A 20,329-nucleotide genomic window follows, 5' to 3' on the forward strand; every position below is an offset into this window, starting at 1 on the left:
AGCTCTATGCCATTGATCTCTTCTCTTCTTCGCCAGGATATTCATCAAGATTCTGAAGCTGAGATTATTGATTGTATCTCCCAGTGGACATCGTGCGGCGGACTTGCTCTACCTGAGCTTGATAAGAGAAGTTTACAATCTTCATGGGACGCTTCTCTTATAAACTCCAGATTTTCTTCTCTTCTTCAGTCCTCCACCAATCCTGAGGATAAGGCACGTCTTCTAGCTACTTCATCCCCTGAAGCAGGGGCCTGGGTACAGGCTATTCCATCTCCATCCCTAGGGCTGCATCTTCCCGACGAAAGTTTTAGAATCGCTTGTGCGTTACGTTTGGGAGCAGATGTCTGCGAACAACACCGGTGCCTTGCTTGCGGAAGTTTAGTGGATAAGAAAGGTATACATGGCCTATCATGTCTCCACAGTGCTGGCAGATACTCTCGCCACTCCGATGTTAATGACCTCATCATGAGAGCCCTCATCTCTTCTGGAACGCCTTCCGTGAGAGAGCCAATGGGGTGTAGTCGTTCTGACGGCAAGAGACCTGATGGAATGTCATTGGTGCCATGGAAACGAGGGAAGGCTTTAATATGGGATTTCACTTGTGCCGATACTCTAGCCCCCTCTAATCTTCCTACTTCTTCCACAAAAGCTGGGATGGTCGCAACTCGTAGAGAATCTGAAAAGAGACGAAAATATAAGAACCTCTTGGACAAATACCACTTCGTCACCATCGCCATCGAAACTTGTGGGTCCTGGGGTCATGAAGGACTAAACTTTATTAAAGAAGTTGGACGCCGAATAACTCTCAACACAGGCGACACTCGAGCTTCAGTCTTTCTTATACAGAGATTAAGTATGGCTGTGCAAAGAGGGAACGTAGCAGCGATGCTAGGAACGCTTCCACCGGGAAAGGCACTGGAAGAAATCTTCCTTCTGTAACCACCCTTCTCACACCAAACTCACGGAATTTCTGCTGATTATGTTGCATATTATATAAGAAATTACGGACAACCATTCTTTTACTGTATGGTTAATTTACCTATCTGTCTGTAGTCTAAATAACAATATTATTACTATAGGTGCAGCATATAAAAACTCGTCAATTGTATGGAATTTAAGTGTTATAATATGCAGTATTTTAATCCGAGAAAACAAAATAATTATGTGTCAAATTTTTGTGTACATAAGTTCGATTTTTAAAGTTTCAATGTTCTGTTATTCTTCGACTTAACTAATTATGTAATTAATTCATAAAATATTCAAAAATAAAAAAAAAAAAAAAAAAAAAAAAAAAAATATTGACTGATTATATTAAATCATACAATATTACTACAAATACAATATTGACTGAAGAAAATACGTCTACAAAAGATAAAAAGCCATATGTTTGGCGAGATGGTATGTCAAAGTATAATTATCTCTCATAATGTTTAATATAAAGTATATTTCAGGTAGCTTCTAGGTTCTTGTTAGCAATAAACATGTATTGGGTATTGTTCATCCATCCATAGATTATGAATCTTAATCAAAGTGGAACAGCTAGGATGAGAGTAAATGTTAATTGTCTAGAACTAGTACATATATTAAGAAATCCTATGAAGTTGTTAATTAGAATGAAGAAGATAAAAAGTTCATTTGATTAAAGGGCGTAACCTAAGGTGATAGGGGTTCAACATTCATGACAAATATTGAATAACTTATGGGTTTTTATCATTATACTTTTATTGAAATGTATATATTAAGGAACGAATGGGGTTTAAATATTTTCCATAAATCCTTCTCCCCGTGAGAAGAACCTGCATTTTAGCTAGTCTAAATATATAAACAAGACTAGTTTCTCCTTATAGCACTACATTCATTTACACAAAAAATATTTTGTTCGCTTATTCTTATCGTATATACACACACGTTCTTTTTATTCACTCCCAAAAATTTTTTATGACATCTGCAGGCATTCCAGGCATTCGCATGAACCAATCCAGCCATTTCTTAGTCCGTTAAATAACTTTTGAACTTACATCATGATTTTCAATTATAACTGGAGTAATTTGATTTAATTCGATAAGAAATTAAAAATATATATATACTTGACAAACATATCCTGTTGCTACTGTTCTCGGAACATGTAACTAGGAAAAGGTTACCATGGAAGATGAGCACTCGGGGCGAGATTATGACTGCGTCCCAGTACATATGAGTATAGACCAGCCGCGAAGCGTCACCATGGTTGGCGCGAAACGTAATAAAATTTTCAAAAATAAACCATCTTTTCCTTGATTTTGAGCACTTTTTATTACTTTTCCCTTCCATTTTATACATATCTTTTCTTTTTGCACACGAAGTTTGGCACCCCCTTACTTCGGCGCAAGGGGCCGTCGCCTTGCTCATCCCCCTCGGCACGGCACTGATGTATATATATATATATATATATATATATATATATATATATATATATATATATATATATATGTACAATATAGATATCCCATCATAGATGCCTCTTTTTAAAATTTAATTTGAGAAGACGTATACATTTGTTGTCTCATCTTCTCACATACCCGATTTAAAAATAAATAAATTACCAATCAAACACTACTTAGTACTAAAAGCGTTGCGTGTACCAAAGGGTGTTTGTTCGGTTACGAACATTTTGTTAACTGAAGTACCAACATTAAATTTGGATACAAGTAACTTAAGCAAGATATAGTACAATAATAATAATAATAATAATAATAATAATAATAATAATAATAATAATAATAATAATAATAATAATAATAATAATAATAATAATAATATAATTTTTAAAAATTTAAAAAAAATGCAAGTTCAGTTTTTGATCTAACAACACTGACATCAATTAAGGTGATGGTGCAGAACGTACGAATCCGATAGCGAATATAGAAGTTTCCACATTTGAAAAGATTAGTTTTCTAAGATCAGTTTTCTATCATTTCTTATACAGAGGCAAACATCCATTTTTTCAGTCTTTCTATAAAATTAAAAATATTGAAAGTCGTAGCTAACACAGAAAATTGAGTTAAGATTCATAAAAAATGAGCTTACATTAAGTATATATTTTTTTTCATTATATTTTAAGCACCTTATCTGTACAATGAATACGAATTGGAATTGGTTGCATTGTAAAATAGGTATTTCTATAATAAATGTTAAATAATTATTTACAAAAAATTGGTTACTTATCGATATATCCTCCCGTTGGAAAACTAAATATTCTCCAAACGTATCCGGACAAGCTAGTTTCATCTTCAGTGGTAAGGTAACAAGGATAAAAATGGATAAGAGACATATGATATGGGAAAAGGAATACATACCACCAAATAAATATAACGTAAGATATTTGTATAAAGAAATTTGGAGACTACTTAGTCTTCCCATGGGGAATATATTGGTAAGTAACCAATTTCTTGTTAATTTGAATCATTCTCTTATGCGCCTACATAATTTTGATAAATAATTATGTTCGATCTTACTTTATCAATTTTTCAGATTATAAACATGATAATAAAATAATTTGTTGTAAATAACTTTACGTTTCTAGAAAATATTAGTAGTATTCCTTAATTTTGTTGTTATGAATGTCAAAGAGTGTGTCCTATTTCCAATTTTTAAATATGTCTCTCTAGAGCTGTATAAGATTTATCAACAACATAAAGTTTGAAAAAGAATACTCATATTCAAATTGTAGTCAAAAAATAATATTCTACCGAAGCGATAGACAAATAACAGAAGATAAACCAATCTAAGCAAATGATATATTGGTACGATTGTCTCACTATTAGTAAGTGTAAGCTGAATTTATGTATTATTTTCCTCAAACATCATAAAGAAAAAATAAAAACTGAATTTTAAACTGATATAAATTTATTTCTGTAACATTATTTAAGGAAAAATAATACAATACATCGAACTCATACAGCATCAAAAACCCATGCAACAACTTTTAATTAATTTAACCTTGTAGATCTGGTCTTTATACCTACAAAACAACATATTACGTCTTTTACTCAATTTACCAATTCAAGAAATTATAATAATAATAAAGTCATACTTCTTACAGAGATCCGAGTATTCCAGATTAATATGAATTATTGAATTAAAAGTTTTGCGAATATTTAAGTCTTATTAAGATTAAGATAGTATATTAAGATCCATTTTTTTTTATCGTTTCTGAAAATCATTAAACGAAAATAAGCAGCTCAAATTCATCATGATATGGAAACAATGTACTGTAAAACAGTACAAAACAAAGGTACTATATGTTCAACCATGTACTTTTAAGCGTAAGAAATTATAGATATATACCCCCCATATATGGTAACCATATATGGAATATATGGTAACTTCCCCCATATCCAGTTACATATTTGGTAAAGATTTTTTCTTGCCAATACAATTCTTATTGTTCGAGATACCACTGTTAAATACTTCTTAAATAATTTTTATTTACTACAATACATTACACGAAAAATTATCACAGCAAAGAAAACTTACTTTATATTCTTATCATCTTGAGACTTTGCTATTTCCAGTCTTTTCATGTGATTCATAACAGTAGCAAAATTAACAATAAATACTTGACGGTTTCTTTCTGAAAATAAAAAGAAAAGGAAAGAACCATGAAACATTTATATATTGAACAAAAAACGAACAAAAAAAATTTGCCTTAAACCATACAATTTTAAAAATGTTTTAAACTCAAAACACTTTTTACTTATATCTAAGGTAAAGTTAATTATATTCAGTCCTTTTTTCATATATACGTAGAAACAATACACTTAAATCTAGGAGAGATCAAGGAGGATGTTTGCTACTCACACTAGGGTGGATGAGGGGGGGGGGGGTAAAAATATTTTACATCGACTTGTAATATCTACCAAAAATTACCTTTGGTAATAGTTAATGTGCAAAATTTGACACTAATATCGTGAGGGGGCGCTGCTGTCGTAATGTTTTCTTATTATTTTTCATCTTAATTGTATAGTTATGTTTTGTAAACAGTGTTTTCAATTAATTCTATTCCTTGTATTTTACGGGTAAGAGACATTTATGTATTAAAAATATATTAAATATTTCCAGCCAAAATTTGCGCAATATACGTTAGCATTTTGAGGGGGTACTGCATCTTTTTGAAAAAAAAACTATGAAATTCAAAACGGTTTTATTTCAAGTGAACGCTTAACATGAATAAATCTAACATAAAAATGTGAAACTGCTAACATTTTACATAAAATAAATGAAATTACACAAAAATTAATTTAAAAATTCTGATATTATACTTACAAATGTACATGCATAGAATTTAAACATTATATAAATTTAAAATATTACAGTTGTAGCTTTAATACAGATGGTTTGTAGTCCTTTTTGGTTTCAAAGGAGGGTAGTGTCTTGCGTGCGAACCATCTCTTGCTTCTCGTCCATGTGATGCCTTCGTCATCAATATAACGCTGCGCTCCACGGATCGTGTAGATATTTCAGACAATCTTGAACTTTGAGGAAGCGTGGTGCGACGCATTTGTGTAACGTCGAATGTTTTTAGTTTATCAAAGTTTTAGTTAGATCAATACAGGTGACCAAAGCAGTGTTTCTGACATTATGAGCAACAGGACTATGAAGAAGGATAATTCCTATATTGGATTGAAAGTAAAAACAAGGGAAACGCACCCCAAAATTTATCTGATTCGGTGTTACCAACTTACGAAGAAGTGTTCAAATATTATCTGTTTCTTTTGCATAAAAAAAAAAAAAAAAAAAAAACGTTTGATACTTGCAAACAGCCCACCGTCCCTCATATTTCAGATGATGTAGCCATGAAGTTGGAAGAGATATGCATCCATCCTTCATTCCTAGAGTTTCTCACAAACGAATTCTTCAACTGATTCGAAGTTATCATGACAAATATAAAAACCTGAAGAGAACGATTAACAAGCAAGGTGCTAAATCCGATACTTTTAATAACAAGCTACAGTTATTTTTAGCCAAAGCTCGTGAACAATTTTTCAATATCACTGGTAATGCGATTTAAGTATATGTAATTGTGACCAATCTCACAAAGTCCCTGAAGAAGAGCAACTTTTCCTTTCATCGTGGAGAGAGAAAAAGGTTTATTGGAAATGTTAATGTTGAAACCACGAGGAAGCTAAAACGGAAGGAAGAACGAAAAGAAAAGGAAGAATTAAGGGCGAAGAGGAAAGTCAAAATTAATGCCGATAAAGAAGGTAGTGAGGAAACAGCGATAACGAAATTTAACGGAAGATACTGGCGAAACTGATCCAGAATTTAGTTGTATCAGATTAAACCAAGCACTTCGCAAACAAGGGCAGTCTAATTAACTTTTCAAAGATGTGTGATCGCTACGGTGTGTCAAACAGAGCAACGGCGGCCTTAGCATAAGCAGTATTGTAAGATGTCGGCTTCATTTTCTCTGGAACAATATCAAATATCGTTGATCCAAACGAAGTAACGCTACAAAACTAGAGAGCATCTGGAAATTCAGCAACACCATGACCCAAAATATGAAGCTATACGAGATATGAAGCTATTCCGTCCTCTATTTTGGTGGACGGAAAGATAGCCCATTGTTCCTGGAACAATCGATGACTGATGGTTATCATCAGAAAATAATAACTGAAGAGCACATTTCACTGTTTATGCTATCTGATAATACATATTTTGGACATATTTCGCCAAAACGATCGAACTCGGAAGGAATTGCAAACGGCATACTTGAATTCTTTGTCACACATACAATCCATACAAGTGAGCTATACGCTATCGGATGGGACGGTACTTCAGTAAATCAATAGTGTAATTTTGCGTCTTGAAACTTTCCTCAATAAACCATTACAACGGTTAATATCTCAACTTCATGGAAGCGAATTGGCACTTCCCTATTTAATGAAGTACTCAGATGGACTAACATCTGGTTCTGGAGGGTTCAGCGATCCTATTGGCAAAAAATTAACAGGGTGCAAGTCACTGCCAGTAGTAAATTACGTGGTCGTTGATTGTAGTATCAAATGCTAGTATTTAATGTAGCAAATCATTTGCCGAACTTTATCACCTATAGAGTCATCAAAATAACATATGTAAGTTACCAAGTATACATTTAAACAGTTCTCTTTACCTAAAATTCATTGAAACCTTAATACTTTTAATGAAAAAAGAAAGTTCTACCTCGCTCACGTAACTTTCTCTCATAAGTTCGGCGCAGATTTTCAATTAGCTGTAATTTGTCATCATGATTTTGTTTGATTTTTTCAACTTCAGCTCGCAAGTCACGACGCTCTATTGCAAGAGGGAAACGAAGATAAATTTCCTGTAAATGACAGAGGGAACATAGATTAGTAAATTACTATCAATAACATTTATATACGAATGCCAACTATATAATTCTCTTTCGTATTCTACAGAAGTAACTACATGCGTTTGAGCAAAATATCTAATATCTAATATCTACGCCTTATAAATACTACACTAAAACTGACTTTGTTAGAAGACACAAAAACGGACATTATCGACAAAACGTATATTTTTGTCCTTCCCTCCTTGTATACGATCCTTCCCTCAACATCAACCCCCCCCCCCTAGTGAGAAACAAAATTTCTGACCTAAAATTAAAAAAAAAAAAAATGTAAGTGGCCATATATCTTGTGAACTGTTATTAAGTCAGATCAATTTTCGCGTACCCGCTAGAACAACACGGTCTAGTTATCTCTTTTACACTCGAGCGGCGAGAGGAAATATTGTCCAAAGGTCCCTTCTAAACCGAATTGTCAGTACTTACAATCAGTTACCAGAAACTGTAGACGTTTTCTCAAATAAGTATACTTTCAGGTCATCTATAAATAAGCTACTTTTGTAATGTTTCTGTTGTGCTGTACTATCTTGAGCTCAAATTGTTATTCAATTATTATGTTTTCAAAATGATAAAATGTTTCAGTGTAAAATGGCCTAGTGCTGTATCTGAAACCTATTATAAATAAATAAATAAATTTTACTGTAACTCAAGCTCAACTATGTTTAATTCATAATAAAAATTCAAAGAAAGAATATCCTTAGGAAGTCTTAAAATTATGCTATATTTGTACAGCATGGCAAAATTAGTTTGTTTAATGAATATTACTTGCAACACACAATTAAATATTGCGCTCCCAGTTCGATTAAACCTACTTTAATAACCACCAAAACTTACTACGATAATTATTTGCATAAATTAAACTATTTTTGTTGCTTTTAAACTTTGTATTTCCTTAATACTTATCATTCATTTCGCAGAAATTAAAAATACACTTCCATCAACTATGGCTTCCTCACTTATTATATCTTTAACAGCATAAAGAAAACAAATTTAAACAAGTCTGACCACAACATTTGTCATCATAAGGTACCGGACTATTATCCTGGTTGCCCTAAAACTAAATATGCATAAACGTTATCGTTGCTTACTTGGTCCTAACTTAGATTTTATTGTATTTTCTCACTTAAAAAAATAGTAAGACTATTCATGGCTTTGGATTGATTATTTTAACAAAAGAGACACTGACCAAAGCTTAAAACCCACTTTATTTTAAATTATAATTTGTAACTGTTCGGATATCTAGCATATCCCTCTTCAGACACTATTGAAAATAAATGAAAATACAGAAATGAAAAATAAATGAATGAATGAAATGATGAAAATAAATGAAAATTATTTATTTTCGATAGTGTCTGAAGAAAGATATGCTAGATATCCGAACAGTTACAAATTATAATTTAAAATAAAGTGGGTTTTAAGCTTTGGTCAGTATCTCTTTTGTTAAAAAAAAATGTATGAAAACTCCCTAAATTTTCATAAAATATTGTATTGTAAAAATGAGTTTTAAAATAAAAGGGTTCTCATATTGCTTAAATATTTCCCCATTATTTAATCACTCGTTTTGAATTGAAATAGTTCAGACTCATGTTGAAAATAAAATTTATCACGCTGCAAATTTTCTTTAAGAAATGTCCATATTTGAGAAATAAAAGATAATCATTTGCTATGGTATAACTATATATGATTTCACACAATGTATGAATTTCTAACCCAAATGACAAAATACATATTTTGTTATTTATTTATCCACTAGCAGCGTTCACCCCGCTTCGCTGCGGTCACCCCGGAACGCAATAAACTTTGTTACTTAGATAATTTTTACTTTTTCGCTTTCAAGTGATATGATAAAAACCATAGAAGATTGCAGTAAATCTTAACATTATATCGCCTGTCATTTATGTTAACCCGCCCCGCTTCTCTGCGGTCATCCCGGTGCTGGCATATTGTAAAAGTGTCTGTAAAAATAAGCAAATCAATTAAAAAATTTTAAACAGAAGATTCAAGCTATTTTCCGCTGTATATCGCCTGTCATTTATGTTAACCCGCCGAGTGACACGGTCATGCGGGTTGCATATAAATACGTTTATTTTTACCTATGATGAACTAATAACAAAGGATTTGTACGTTATGGACACCTGAATGGTCAATTATCTCAAGACACTGGTAATTAAAAATTAAAGTGATATGATAAAAACCATCTAGGGTCCAAATCCTAATAACCCCCCAAAAATGAAAGAAATTGGTTCAGCCGTATTAGCGTGATGAGCGGACAAAAAATTGTACGTTCTCTTTTATATATATAGATTTTCTCTCCTTTCTTTCTATGTACGTGCATACAATAAATCAAAGATTAGCATTAATATCAGTATTTTAACAATGTAGTGAACGTCCAACTTGTTTGTATTGCCCTTTGGTTGAGTCTAATTTACATTTTTGAATCTTCAAAACAACGTAGTAAACACAAAGACATGAAAAAAAAATATTAAAAGAACTATTTAGATTACAGAAAAAATAATGGTTAGTCGAAAGTTTAAATCTGAAATTCAAATTCTGAAAATGTTCCCTATTAATTTCAAATTTTAAAATTCTAAATGGATTCTATATGTTCATGTGCTCTTACTGTAATATTAATTTGATTCTTAACATGTATAAATAAACAAAACAACATTTTTAAGTGAAAAATGGATCGAACATTTTTTTCTAGGTGAAAAATATTCTACTATAAAACAACTAAATGAGATCACTAGATTAAACTCACAATATTTATAATTAATTTCAATATTGCTTAAAGTTCAAATGGTTGGAGAAATGTCAAATTCTTGTCATAAATAAATAATCTGCATACATACAAGATTTAAATAGTGCACATATTCCAGTATAATTTGTCCTGTGAATGATTTTAGTAATGATTGGTATATTCATTGTAGTTTACCGTAATTGAAAGAAAATTAAATTCTTGTAACATAAAGAGAATGAGGTTATTTTACAGACAAACAGAACTGAGCTTGATACTATAATTTAATCAACCACCTGAAACAGTGTCATCAGTGGCGGATCTAGTCCGGGGCCGGGGGGCCTAGCCTCCCCCCTCGTTTTTGAGTAATTAATGTAATTTAAGGTATTGTAAATATTTTTCAAAGTTTATAGTAAACTTGTGGCACACATATCACAGTCTGGGTTCCAGCTGGCTTCCCCAGTTATTACCTTCTAGATCCGCCTCTGAGTATCGTTATGTCTAGTATATTTACCTTATAATTTTCCCATATTTTTTCATATTTCAATACAGTGGACGTGTAGTATTCTAAACGCTCAGCTGTTTTCATTTTCTCAGCTTCTAACTTCTTCTGTACTTCCATTTTTAACTGTTCTGCCATTTTTGTAGAACTCTTTGCACTGAAATAAAAATATAATGTTACATATCTTTCAATGTTAAGAAACATAATGATTCTAATAAGATGGGATCAACCATCTCAGGCTTAACTAAGCATTTATTTCAGCATAAACCCAATATAAATTACATACATCAATCCCCATCAATCCCCAACGGCTGAATTATGACTACCCCTCAGAATAGATGGTTAGTTAATTTCGAGTTTAGGTCCTGTTCAGCACCGAGACTATGACGTGGACCTACAGTTTAATGTGGGATCCAAAACTCATGAGCTCCTACCAGGAGTCGACCCCCGGTCTTCCGTTCCTACGAACCCTACGGGTCTACCGCAACGAAGACTTCTCCCTTTTTTAGTGGACTTAACATTTTTAAGTGTTTGGTTAGGGAACACGCACAACACCAATGACAGAAAAGCTACTTGTCGTCGTTTTTAGAGTTACCTGATGGTTATAATACAATTATTTTATTAAAAGAAACTTGTAGCAATGCCAGTAAATAATTTTAAAAAGTTATTATAATATGGAGTCAAAGTACAGCCATATTAGCTCAGTTGTTGGAATTAATGTCCAGATTTTGTTTGGAATGCCACGTTAACGATGATTATAACACGATTTGTTTTTGGCAACTCTTCGCTTGTTATGTACACAGACAGCAAGTGCCGTCTATCGGCAGGCTACACAACTTCGTGGTTGCTTACTTTGGCCACGCTCTTCGAGCGTCGTCGCAACGTAGGGCTCCGTCCAGAATATTCGTGCACCTCCCGCTCGCCTCGTTGGCTTCAGAACCTACACCGACGTTTCTAGAATATTCTCGCTCGAAGTTCGGCGATGGTATAAATATTGCGTACTTCGGCCAACCAATCCAACAGGCCAGTTTATTGCAGCTTAAGCTTTAACGGTTTTAGTTCGTTACTGTTTCTGTTAAGACAGAGAGTTTGTACATTGTACCTAAAGTTACAGTCTTCTTAGTGAGATACGATTCAGAGACATTTTGTATACTTTGGTTTCCAAGTTCGGAAGCAATGTAAAGCAAGATGAAGAAAAAGCCTCATAGCAGACCAACGCAGGAAAGTGTGAAACGAGGCTTATTTAGCACTCCAAGTGAAATGAGTGAAGTGCAGTTAGCCACGTACGCTGACGTTATGCGACATTATCATTTGTTTCGAAGTGGTTTAAGTGGTGTCGAAAGTGTAACTAAATTACCAGTGACTGACATTTGTAAACTAGCTGGACAAAGAGTTGTACATATTTGGCGTAAAGCAAGCATTCCTGTGGTTTCAGTAGAGAGTTTTTGACATGCTGAAAATATTTTATAATAAGTGTCGCACCAAGGAAAAACATTTCAGTCGACAAGGACAAGAAGCAACACTTCGTGGTTTTGTTGCACACGCGGAAAAGTCTCTTTTTGATATTGCGTCTTGCAAATGTAAAACCGCCGAAGATTGCAACTATGAGAGGACACGCAAGATTCCAAAACGGGAATTCAAGTTTCTTTTGGACCAGAGAACATCACGGAAAATGAGCATTGGTAACATTGAGTCCGAACAAGCAAATCTCTGTCAAAGATGTTTTCCAGTAAAATGAGCAGATTTAAGGGACAGACAACCAAGAAAGATGCTGGAAGTGTTGGAGCAAGTCCATCAACTAGTGAGATTAGGCATAGGCACAGGTCAAAGATACTGGCATCGTCAGGGGAATCCAGCGAAGCTGTTTAATCGGGAAGCACGTCGGGATCTGACTTCGAAGCGCGACCAAGAAGGAAACAGCCTAAAGCGCATCTGTCTTCAAAATACAACGGAAGCAGCGTTTTGAACTGGAGCTTCAGACAGACAGGTTGCTTTGGTCGCTTCTGCCGTACTTCAGGACGCGAGACTCATAACGCCAGAGGACAAAAATCTTGTTGTTGACAGATCTAAGGTACGAAGAGACAAGGATAAACTGGGTGAGAAGATCCAGAAAGAAAAGGCTCACCTAGGCCTAGCGATTACAAGTATCTACTTCGACGGAAAAAAAATGATGCAATTCTTGTGCAAGAAAAAATTCACGGCAAACTACGAAGACGAGAGGTTACAGAAAAGCATATCACAGTTCTATCGGAGCCCGGTTCAGAATACTTGGGTCATGCCACACCTAAGTCAGGCACTGGCAAGGATATTGCCTACTCTATATTGGAGCTTTTAGAGAAGAACCAGTACGACATGTCAAGTCTTGATGCAGTCGGTAGCAATGGTGAAGCCACGAACACAGGATGGGATAACGGCATGATAAGTCAGATACAAAGATCCCTAGGAAAGGAACTGCAGCGTCTCATTTGCCTTCTTCATACCAACGAGTTGCCATTTCGACACCTGGTTACCAAATTGGATGGTGGGACGACCGGACCCAACGCTTTTTCCGGCCCCATCGGAAAGAAATTAAAGGATTGTGAACGTTCACCGATCGTCCCCTTTACACCCATTCCCGTTGAATTGGTGTCTGAAATGGAAAAACCAGACGGTTTAAGCAGCAACCAGAATAATCTCTTTGAAATTTGTAATGCTATTCCTACAGGAATGTGTACTACCGATCTAGCAAACAGAAAACCAGGACCATTATCTCATTCACGATGGCTTACATTGGCCTGTAGGATGCTTCGCCACTACATCAGTACTGATAAACCTAGTTCAAGTTTGTGTCTACTTTGCCAGTACATTGTTAAAGTATACGCTCCCGTCTGGTTTTCAATACGGCGAAATCCTTCGTGCGAGATGGGCGCCATGCATCTGTTTAGCATAGTTAAGCTATCACGTTTTCTGCCAGAAAATCTACAACACATAGTTCATTCTGTTCTACAAACAAACGGATACTACGCTCATCATGAAAACCTGCTGATAGCGATGACAGCAGATGAAAATCCGCATATTTGAACGTTAGGCTGGAGAAGGATAAAAAAGTGCCGCAGCCAGAAGACTCCGAGATCAAGCCGCCCACGTGACTTCATTGTTCCGAAATTAAACTTTACAGCTGAAAATTACTATGACATGACTAATTGGCCTAAATGTCTAACAGAGCCGCCAATCACATGAAACATAAGGGATCAGCAGCTTGAAGAAAACATCCGAACTTCAGCTACTCTAACAACACCATTTCCTTGCCATAGTCAAGCTGTGGAACACACAGTGAAACTGGTGTCCGAGGCAGCGTCGAAAAAATGGGCCAGAACGCAAGAGATATCTACATTAGAGCTAAACTTAAGTCTAGAACAAGAATACCCCGCTTCGAGACCAAGAAGAACTACGTGACCTAAGGTGAAATGTCAACGTATGCCTATTGGGTGGGTGGGTGGGCGGAACTCGATGTGCAACCACCTCCCCGTGGTGAGTTCTGGGTTATTTTGCGTACAGAGCAAAATACGCGAAGAGTTGCACAAAGAAAATCGTGTTATATCAAGGACTATGCATTCCAAACAAAATCTGGACATTAATTCCAACAACTGAATTAATATGGGTGTACTTTGACTCATAATTTTTTTAAAATTATTCACTGGCATTGCTACATTTTTTTTTTTTTAATAAAATAATTGTATTATAGCCATCAGGTAACTCTAACAAGTAGCTTTTCTGTCATTGGTATTGTGCGTGTTGCCTAACCAGACACTTAAAAAACTTTAAGTCCGTTGGGGCAGGGTAACGGATTGTCCAAAGAAATTTAAAAAAAATCAGTAAGGTCGGTGCCACTAATGGCACCTTTTCCGCACTAGCCGTCATCGAATTTCCAACAAAAGTGCAAAACGCTCCACGCTAGTACACGCTCGCATGTATGGACTATTCCGGGACATGCTTCGAGCGTTATTTGCTCTCAACCTGGGTTCAGTAAGGCAACTAACATACGAACTGGACGGTAGAAGACTTGATGGCCAGATGAGTCACGATTTTAAAATCCATTCTGTGATATGGATGTGCGTGTTTGACAGAAACCCCATGAGATTAGATGAATGGTGTCAACAGTATAGACTAACGGCGCCACGCTCATGGTATGGGGCATGTTATATGGCTGAAACCAATTGACCTGGCACTTGTGAACTAGTCATTTCCAATTAAATGCTCTGCGATGTCACAGTTAGCCGCTCCTTTTCTTAGTAAACCATACGGAAAGGGAAAGAAGCACGCAGGAAGCCTAATATTAATATTAATATTATTATTATTATTATTATTATTATTATTATTATTATTAATAATAATAATAATAATAATAATAATAATAATAATAATAATAATAATAATAATAATAATAATAATAATAATAATTATTATTATTATTATTATTATTATTATTATTATTATTAAAGAAATGAAAAGAAACAAGAATTATCGTACAGTATATTAAATCTTTATTTGAACCATGACAATAGATCTTAATAGAGACAAAAGAAATTTAAATAAAGAATGGGATATAATTTGACACATTTTAAAAATATTACTGGTTTTATATATTTATTTTTATTCTTATATTTTACTCAATTTATACTAGTAGTGAACGAAACAAAACTATTTGCCTCAGAATTGCGTTTAATATAATACGAGTTATTTTAAAACCGATATTTTGAAGTCTATTACTATACAAAAGTTTAGTGAATATGTCAATAAGCTTACACATTATTGCAAGTCGATACCTGGCAACAGTAAACTGTAACGGACAGTAGACACATTCTAGTAGTGGAGATGAACAAACAATTAAATTGTTTATTAACATTTTTTTTTTTTTTTGTAAATGTTAACTTTAAAAAAAGGAACAAAATACAAGACGTAGGAAAGTCGTATTTATGTGGTATAAGAAGCTGTAAGCTCCGACGATGTCCGCAGAATATTAAGCGGACGAAATATCTGCTAGGATTAACGCAATTCTGAGGCAAATAATTCATATATAAGTACAACGTGATTTCCGTCTTCTATATAACAAAAGATTATGAACTTACTATATAGGAACATTTTTCCTTTCATATGAATTTACCTAACACTCAAAATTTTATATAGAATTTACCTTCCATAATACCTAAAAGTTCTAAATGTGCTAGGAAGGTGGAAAAATTAATCACCGAAATTATAACAACAAAATATTGATGTAGAACACAATAAAGCTGAGATAATATTGTCTTAAATGTATGCTTTTTGTATTTCAATAAGGTTTACGACTCTTTTGTTCTCTAATATATTATGAAGAATCAAAAAACGTGAAAAATATTACACATAACAATAGATTAGAATAGAAAAAAAAAAAAAAAACTCTCCTTAATTGGTCAAATATCTTGATTATTCATTGAAATAATAAGTAAACATCATTGTCCTATACTAGATAGGAAACTCAACCAAATGCGTTAGGAGAACTTCAAGTTTGTTTCCAACATTGAAGAACCTTTAATATTTGATATTTAATTTGTAATAACATCCATGGTTAGATTTCCGGTGACTACTCAAGATTTTTCAGCGTTGATTTAATAATGCGATATTTTAAGCTGTTGTTTGAGTAGCCTTGAACCCAATTCAATTCAATTCAATTTACTGCCTCCTTGGCTCATATACATGATATTAGATTTGACAATTAGCAAGCATAATTACGTGTACAAATAGGCGGCTACTTCAACAAATAAATTAACCCCTCAGGCCGGCATTAACATCTCTATTTCCCTACTCTACTGGCGATATTTAAATAATGCCCTGCTAATAAGACTTTAGCTTAAATTTAAAGCACAAAGAGATCTCCATCGATGGCAGAGGAATGCTGAATTTTTTATTACTTTGCTTTTCGCGAGTGTGCGTTCAGGACCTTCGTTCATAGGGGGCATTTAAATGGTGAGTGCGTACTCGGACTCCTGGCTTGAAAGGTTAACAGATTGTGAGTGAAAAAAAATCTATAGCTATGGAAGTGGACGTGTAGACCATATATCATCTAGTTGAATGTGTCCAACTTCGCTTGCCATGAGCTGCAGGGACACCCAGTTTCACATTGTTCCATGGAATTTGGCTACCGAAAAGCCAGTTACTTTATATATTAAAATAATACAAAAAATACGAATTTAGTGTGGATTATACGAATTTTATACGAAATACGAATTTTATCTACGAATTTAGTGTGGATTATTAGATTCTTTCTTAAAACTCAACTTCTATGCAGCAGAATAGGCGGAGTGCGTAGTCATAGGTTGGATTCTCGGCGAAGACAGACTATGATTTAGCACCTGGCCCAATTGGGCAACTATTTTACTTAAGAAGTGACTATGAGCAAAAGTGGCTAAAAATAATAACAATAAAGTTCCATCGCACATGAAGCTGATTAAAGAGCATAAAAGCTATTAATACGCATTAGAATTAACAAACGTTTCCAGAAGTATTCCGGATGAACAACTCTGTTATACACGCTGTAATAGAAGAAATATAATTTGAAATAATAATAATAATAATAATAATAATAATAATAATAATAATAATAATAATAAGAAGAAGAAGAAGAAGAAGAAGAAGAAGAAGAAAGCAGGTGATTTTAGGTTTCTACATTGGTTATTGCTGGTGCAGATAAGAGTTATTGAAGATTCACAGTTTGAAATTAAAAAAAAAAAAAAAAAAAAATACTAAGAAAATATTTCTGTACGTAGCTATTATTTAATAGGAAATTTTAAGTAATTCTGCTAAGCTGGAAAAGCATGTAACGATACACATTTTTAATCACGACAGTAGCTTTACAAACGCTTTTCAGTAGTGAACGTAATTCTACAAAACTAGTTCACATTACACAGCCGTTACTAACGAAGTTCTAGTGAAAAAGTAATAGCAATAGCAAATCGTTCCGAAGATCTGTTCGGGCACATTAACAAGAGTTTAACCCTGATCAATGTTTCAACTAGAACACGTAAAAACTGCAAAATGTAATTCTGAGAAGTGTAGAAAGCATTCATAAGTGTTTCCCAAAGTTACTGACAAAGACATCAAAGATTGCTGAAACATTTTAGTGGAATTAAAGTGTATTTGATCGTAGTTTTATTATTATTATTATTATTATTATTATTATTATTATTATTATTATTATTATTATTATTATTATTATTATTATTATTATTATTATTATTATTATTATTACAGATCATATCTTACATAAGAAGAAGTATATGTAAATTATTATAAAAACTAATTGAATATTACAGTAATTATAAACTAACATCTGATCAATCAAAATTATAATGAACTGATAAAGAAAGAGTTCTTCATTTTGTGAAGAAAACTTCGATGTAACAAAATGTTCATGAGTATGGTGTTTGAAGGTTTTAATTCCACACACGCAATTCATTCAAATTAAGCACAACTTCGTTTGTACAAGCATAGTAGTATAGAACAATTTTATTCAGTTAATTATCAATAAATTTACTTGGTCTCTTTTCCCAACCAACTGGCTTCGAAAACATTTACAAGTCAAAAAAAATGACATAGAACTTTAATTTTTGATTACAATATGACCTATGCTTAGTATTTCAAAACGTTTATAATAAGAATATTGTTACTTCACAGAATAGGAATAGCATCTTTTATAAATCGCTTCCACTATTTTTCATTTCGCAGGAATTTATTTCATCTGCAGTTAGAGAACAAGCTGTGACATTCGTATATTAGTTCAAGTTACTGAGCATTATGATGCTACCTGTGTATCTTTTTACCAAGTACTTTCCGTATTATTAGAAAAATTTAGTGATGTAGAGAAGCATTTAAGAGCAGCTACCTACCTCTTCAAAGTGGTATGCAGTGATTCATGTTTTCGTTGCAACTCCTGTAATCTGTTCTTTAATTCATTTATTTCTTGGTCCTTTTTAGTGGAATCATCCTGCAACTTTTTTATACGTTCCTGTAAAGCTAGGAAATATTGATAGCTTATTAATTTTATGATCGATCTCCTAAGAACGTTAGAAACTATAACATACTCTAGACTAATATCTCAATAGTTTGAGTATACGGCAGGCACTACTATTGTCAGTAATTTCAAACTCGATCCCTGTTCAAAATAATTTCCAGCCGACATGATGAACTTGTTCTATCGCCATTGCTATCTTTTAATAAGTTTCTGAATCGCTTCTAAATCTTTCACTGTTTGGATTCCATTGTGACTTTTAAGATCCTCCAGGTTGTCGAATACAGAAAGACACTGCAAGGTGACAGTTCAAGGTTATAAAACGGATCAAATACCATGGAAATGTCCTTATATAGTGGGTGTTCTGAAAAAATGTCTCCTACATACTACAAAGCACTATTCTACAAGTCAAAATAAAGGTGTGTCTTTTAGGTTTATTATCAGAATATATTTGTTGACGTAGCTGAATCTCGTATGCCCATACACGCAACTTCTTGTGTACAACGTTACAGACAATAGACTGAGGAATGTTGAGCTCTAAACTTGCACGTTTAATTGATTTTCTTGGACTTCTTATGAAGATAGTACGAATCACTTCAACCATTTTCACTGACACCTTCCGCTTCGCGTACTTCCCGCGCACCGACACATGGCTTGATTGCAACTGAAGTTATATTGTTCTGTAATATTAAAGCTCTAAGTCGGACACCTGTTTATATATATATATATATATATATATATATATATATATATATATATATATATATATATATATATATATATTAAAAAACTAGCTGAAATGTCGATCCTCGCACGGACAGGTTAGGTTTATGGAAAGTATTTATAGAAGGTCTAGGAGGAGATGGGCTCTTAAAATACTGTATTTGGCATAAATTTTGAACCCCCTCTAACTCCTAAGGATACGTCCTTTAATTAGGATGACCATAACATTTTTATCTGAAAACGAGAGGTTCCAGTTTTTTAAAAATCATGAGAACTAGGTCTGTGCGTAAATTAGTTCCTGTTTACCTTTGCAATACCTAGTACATTTATATTGGAATATAATATAATATATATATGTACAAGATACGTATATGTACGTTCGTAAAGAGTTATATAGTTGTAATCTTACTATAAAGTTATAAATCTAGTTGCACATTTGGAAAAATATTGAAAAAGACAATTGTAAATAAACTATAAATTTCTTTTAAGTCCAGAATATATTCAACAGGTACAGTATTTGTTTCCTGAGACACACACGAACGGAAATTGCAAAATTGGATAATTCAATAAATTGACAATAATAAGAAAATTTTTGTATGTAAAAAAATGACTTGGCATTCCGCCTTTTTTTTAAATGCAATAAATGCTTTTGATACAGTTCGAAGAGTAGTATATAGATGGTACTATAAGGATTATTTTAATGACAATAGATAAAATCAAATTGTTATTTGACATAGACCTCACAGAACACATTTTTACAAATGAAATACTCGCCTTAGCAATTCACTCAAAGACAAAATATAATGATGACATTATTATTATTATATTAATACTGATTTGATGAATAGAATATTGTGTCTGGAGATCACAAGTATTGTGTTTACAACAAAATATTGTACATTGGTATACGACATTTAAAATGTACCTACATTTTCATCTGTAACTGTTGTAAAAGTGGTATAA

General features: G+C 33.4%; 1 protein-coding gene across 5 annotated transcripts in view; it reads right to left on the minus strand.

The window, feature by feature from the left end:
- The window catches only part of LOC145668645 (uncharacterized), a 65,666-nt gene that overhangs the window by 26,011 nt on the left and 19,326 nt on the right, over positions 1–20,329 (minus strand). For all 5 annotated transcript variants that reach the window (XM_081736699.1, XM_081736696.1, XM_081736698.1 and 2 more), the window contains exons 3-6: positions 18,522–18,648; positions 10,633–10,777; positions 7,201–7,342; positions 4,516–4,612 (exon numbers count right to left, since the gene is read on the minus strand). In XM_081736699.1, the coding sequence (XP_081592825.1) occupies positions 4,516–4,612; positions 7,201–7,342; positions 10,633–10,777; positions 18,522–18,648 (511 nt within the window). The remainder of the gene's footprint in view (positions 1–4,515; positions 4,613–7,200; positions 7,343–10,632; positions 10,778–18,521; positions 18,649–20,329) is intronic.

The sequence above is a fragment of the Thermobia domestica genome, chromosome 13, assembly GCF_964235325.1.
Source record: "Thermobia domestica chromosome 13, izTheDome1.hap1.1, whole genome shotgun sequence".
Lineage (NCBI taxonomy): Eukaryota > Metazoa > Arthropoda > Insecta > Zygentoma > Lepismatidae > Thermobia > Thermobia domestica.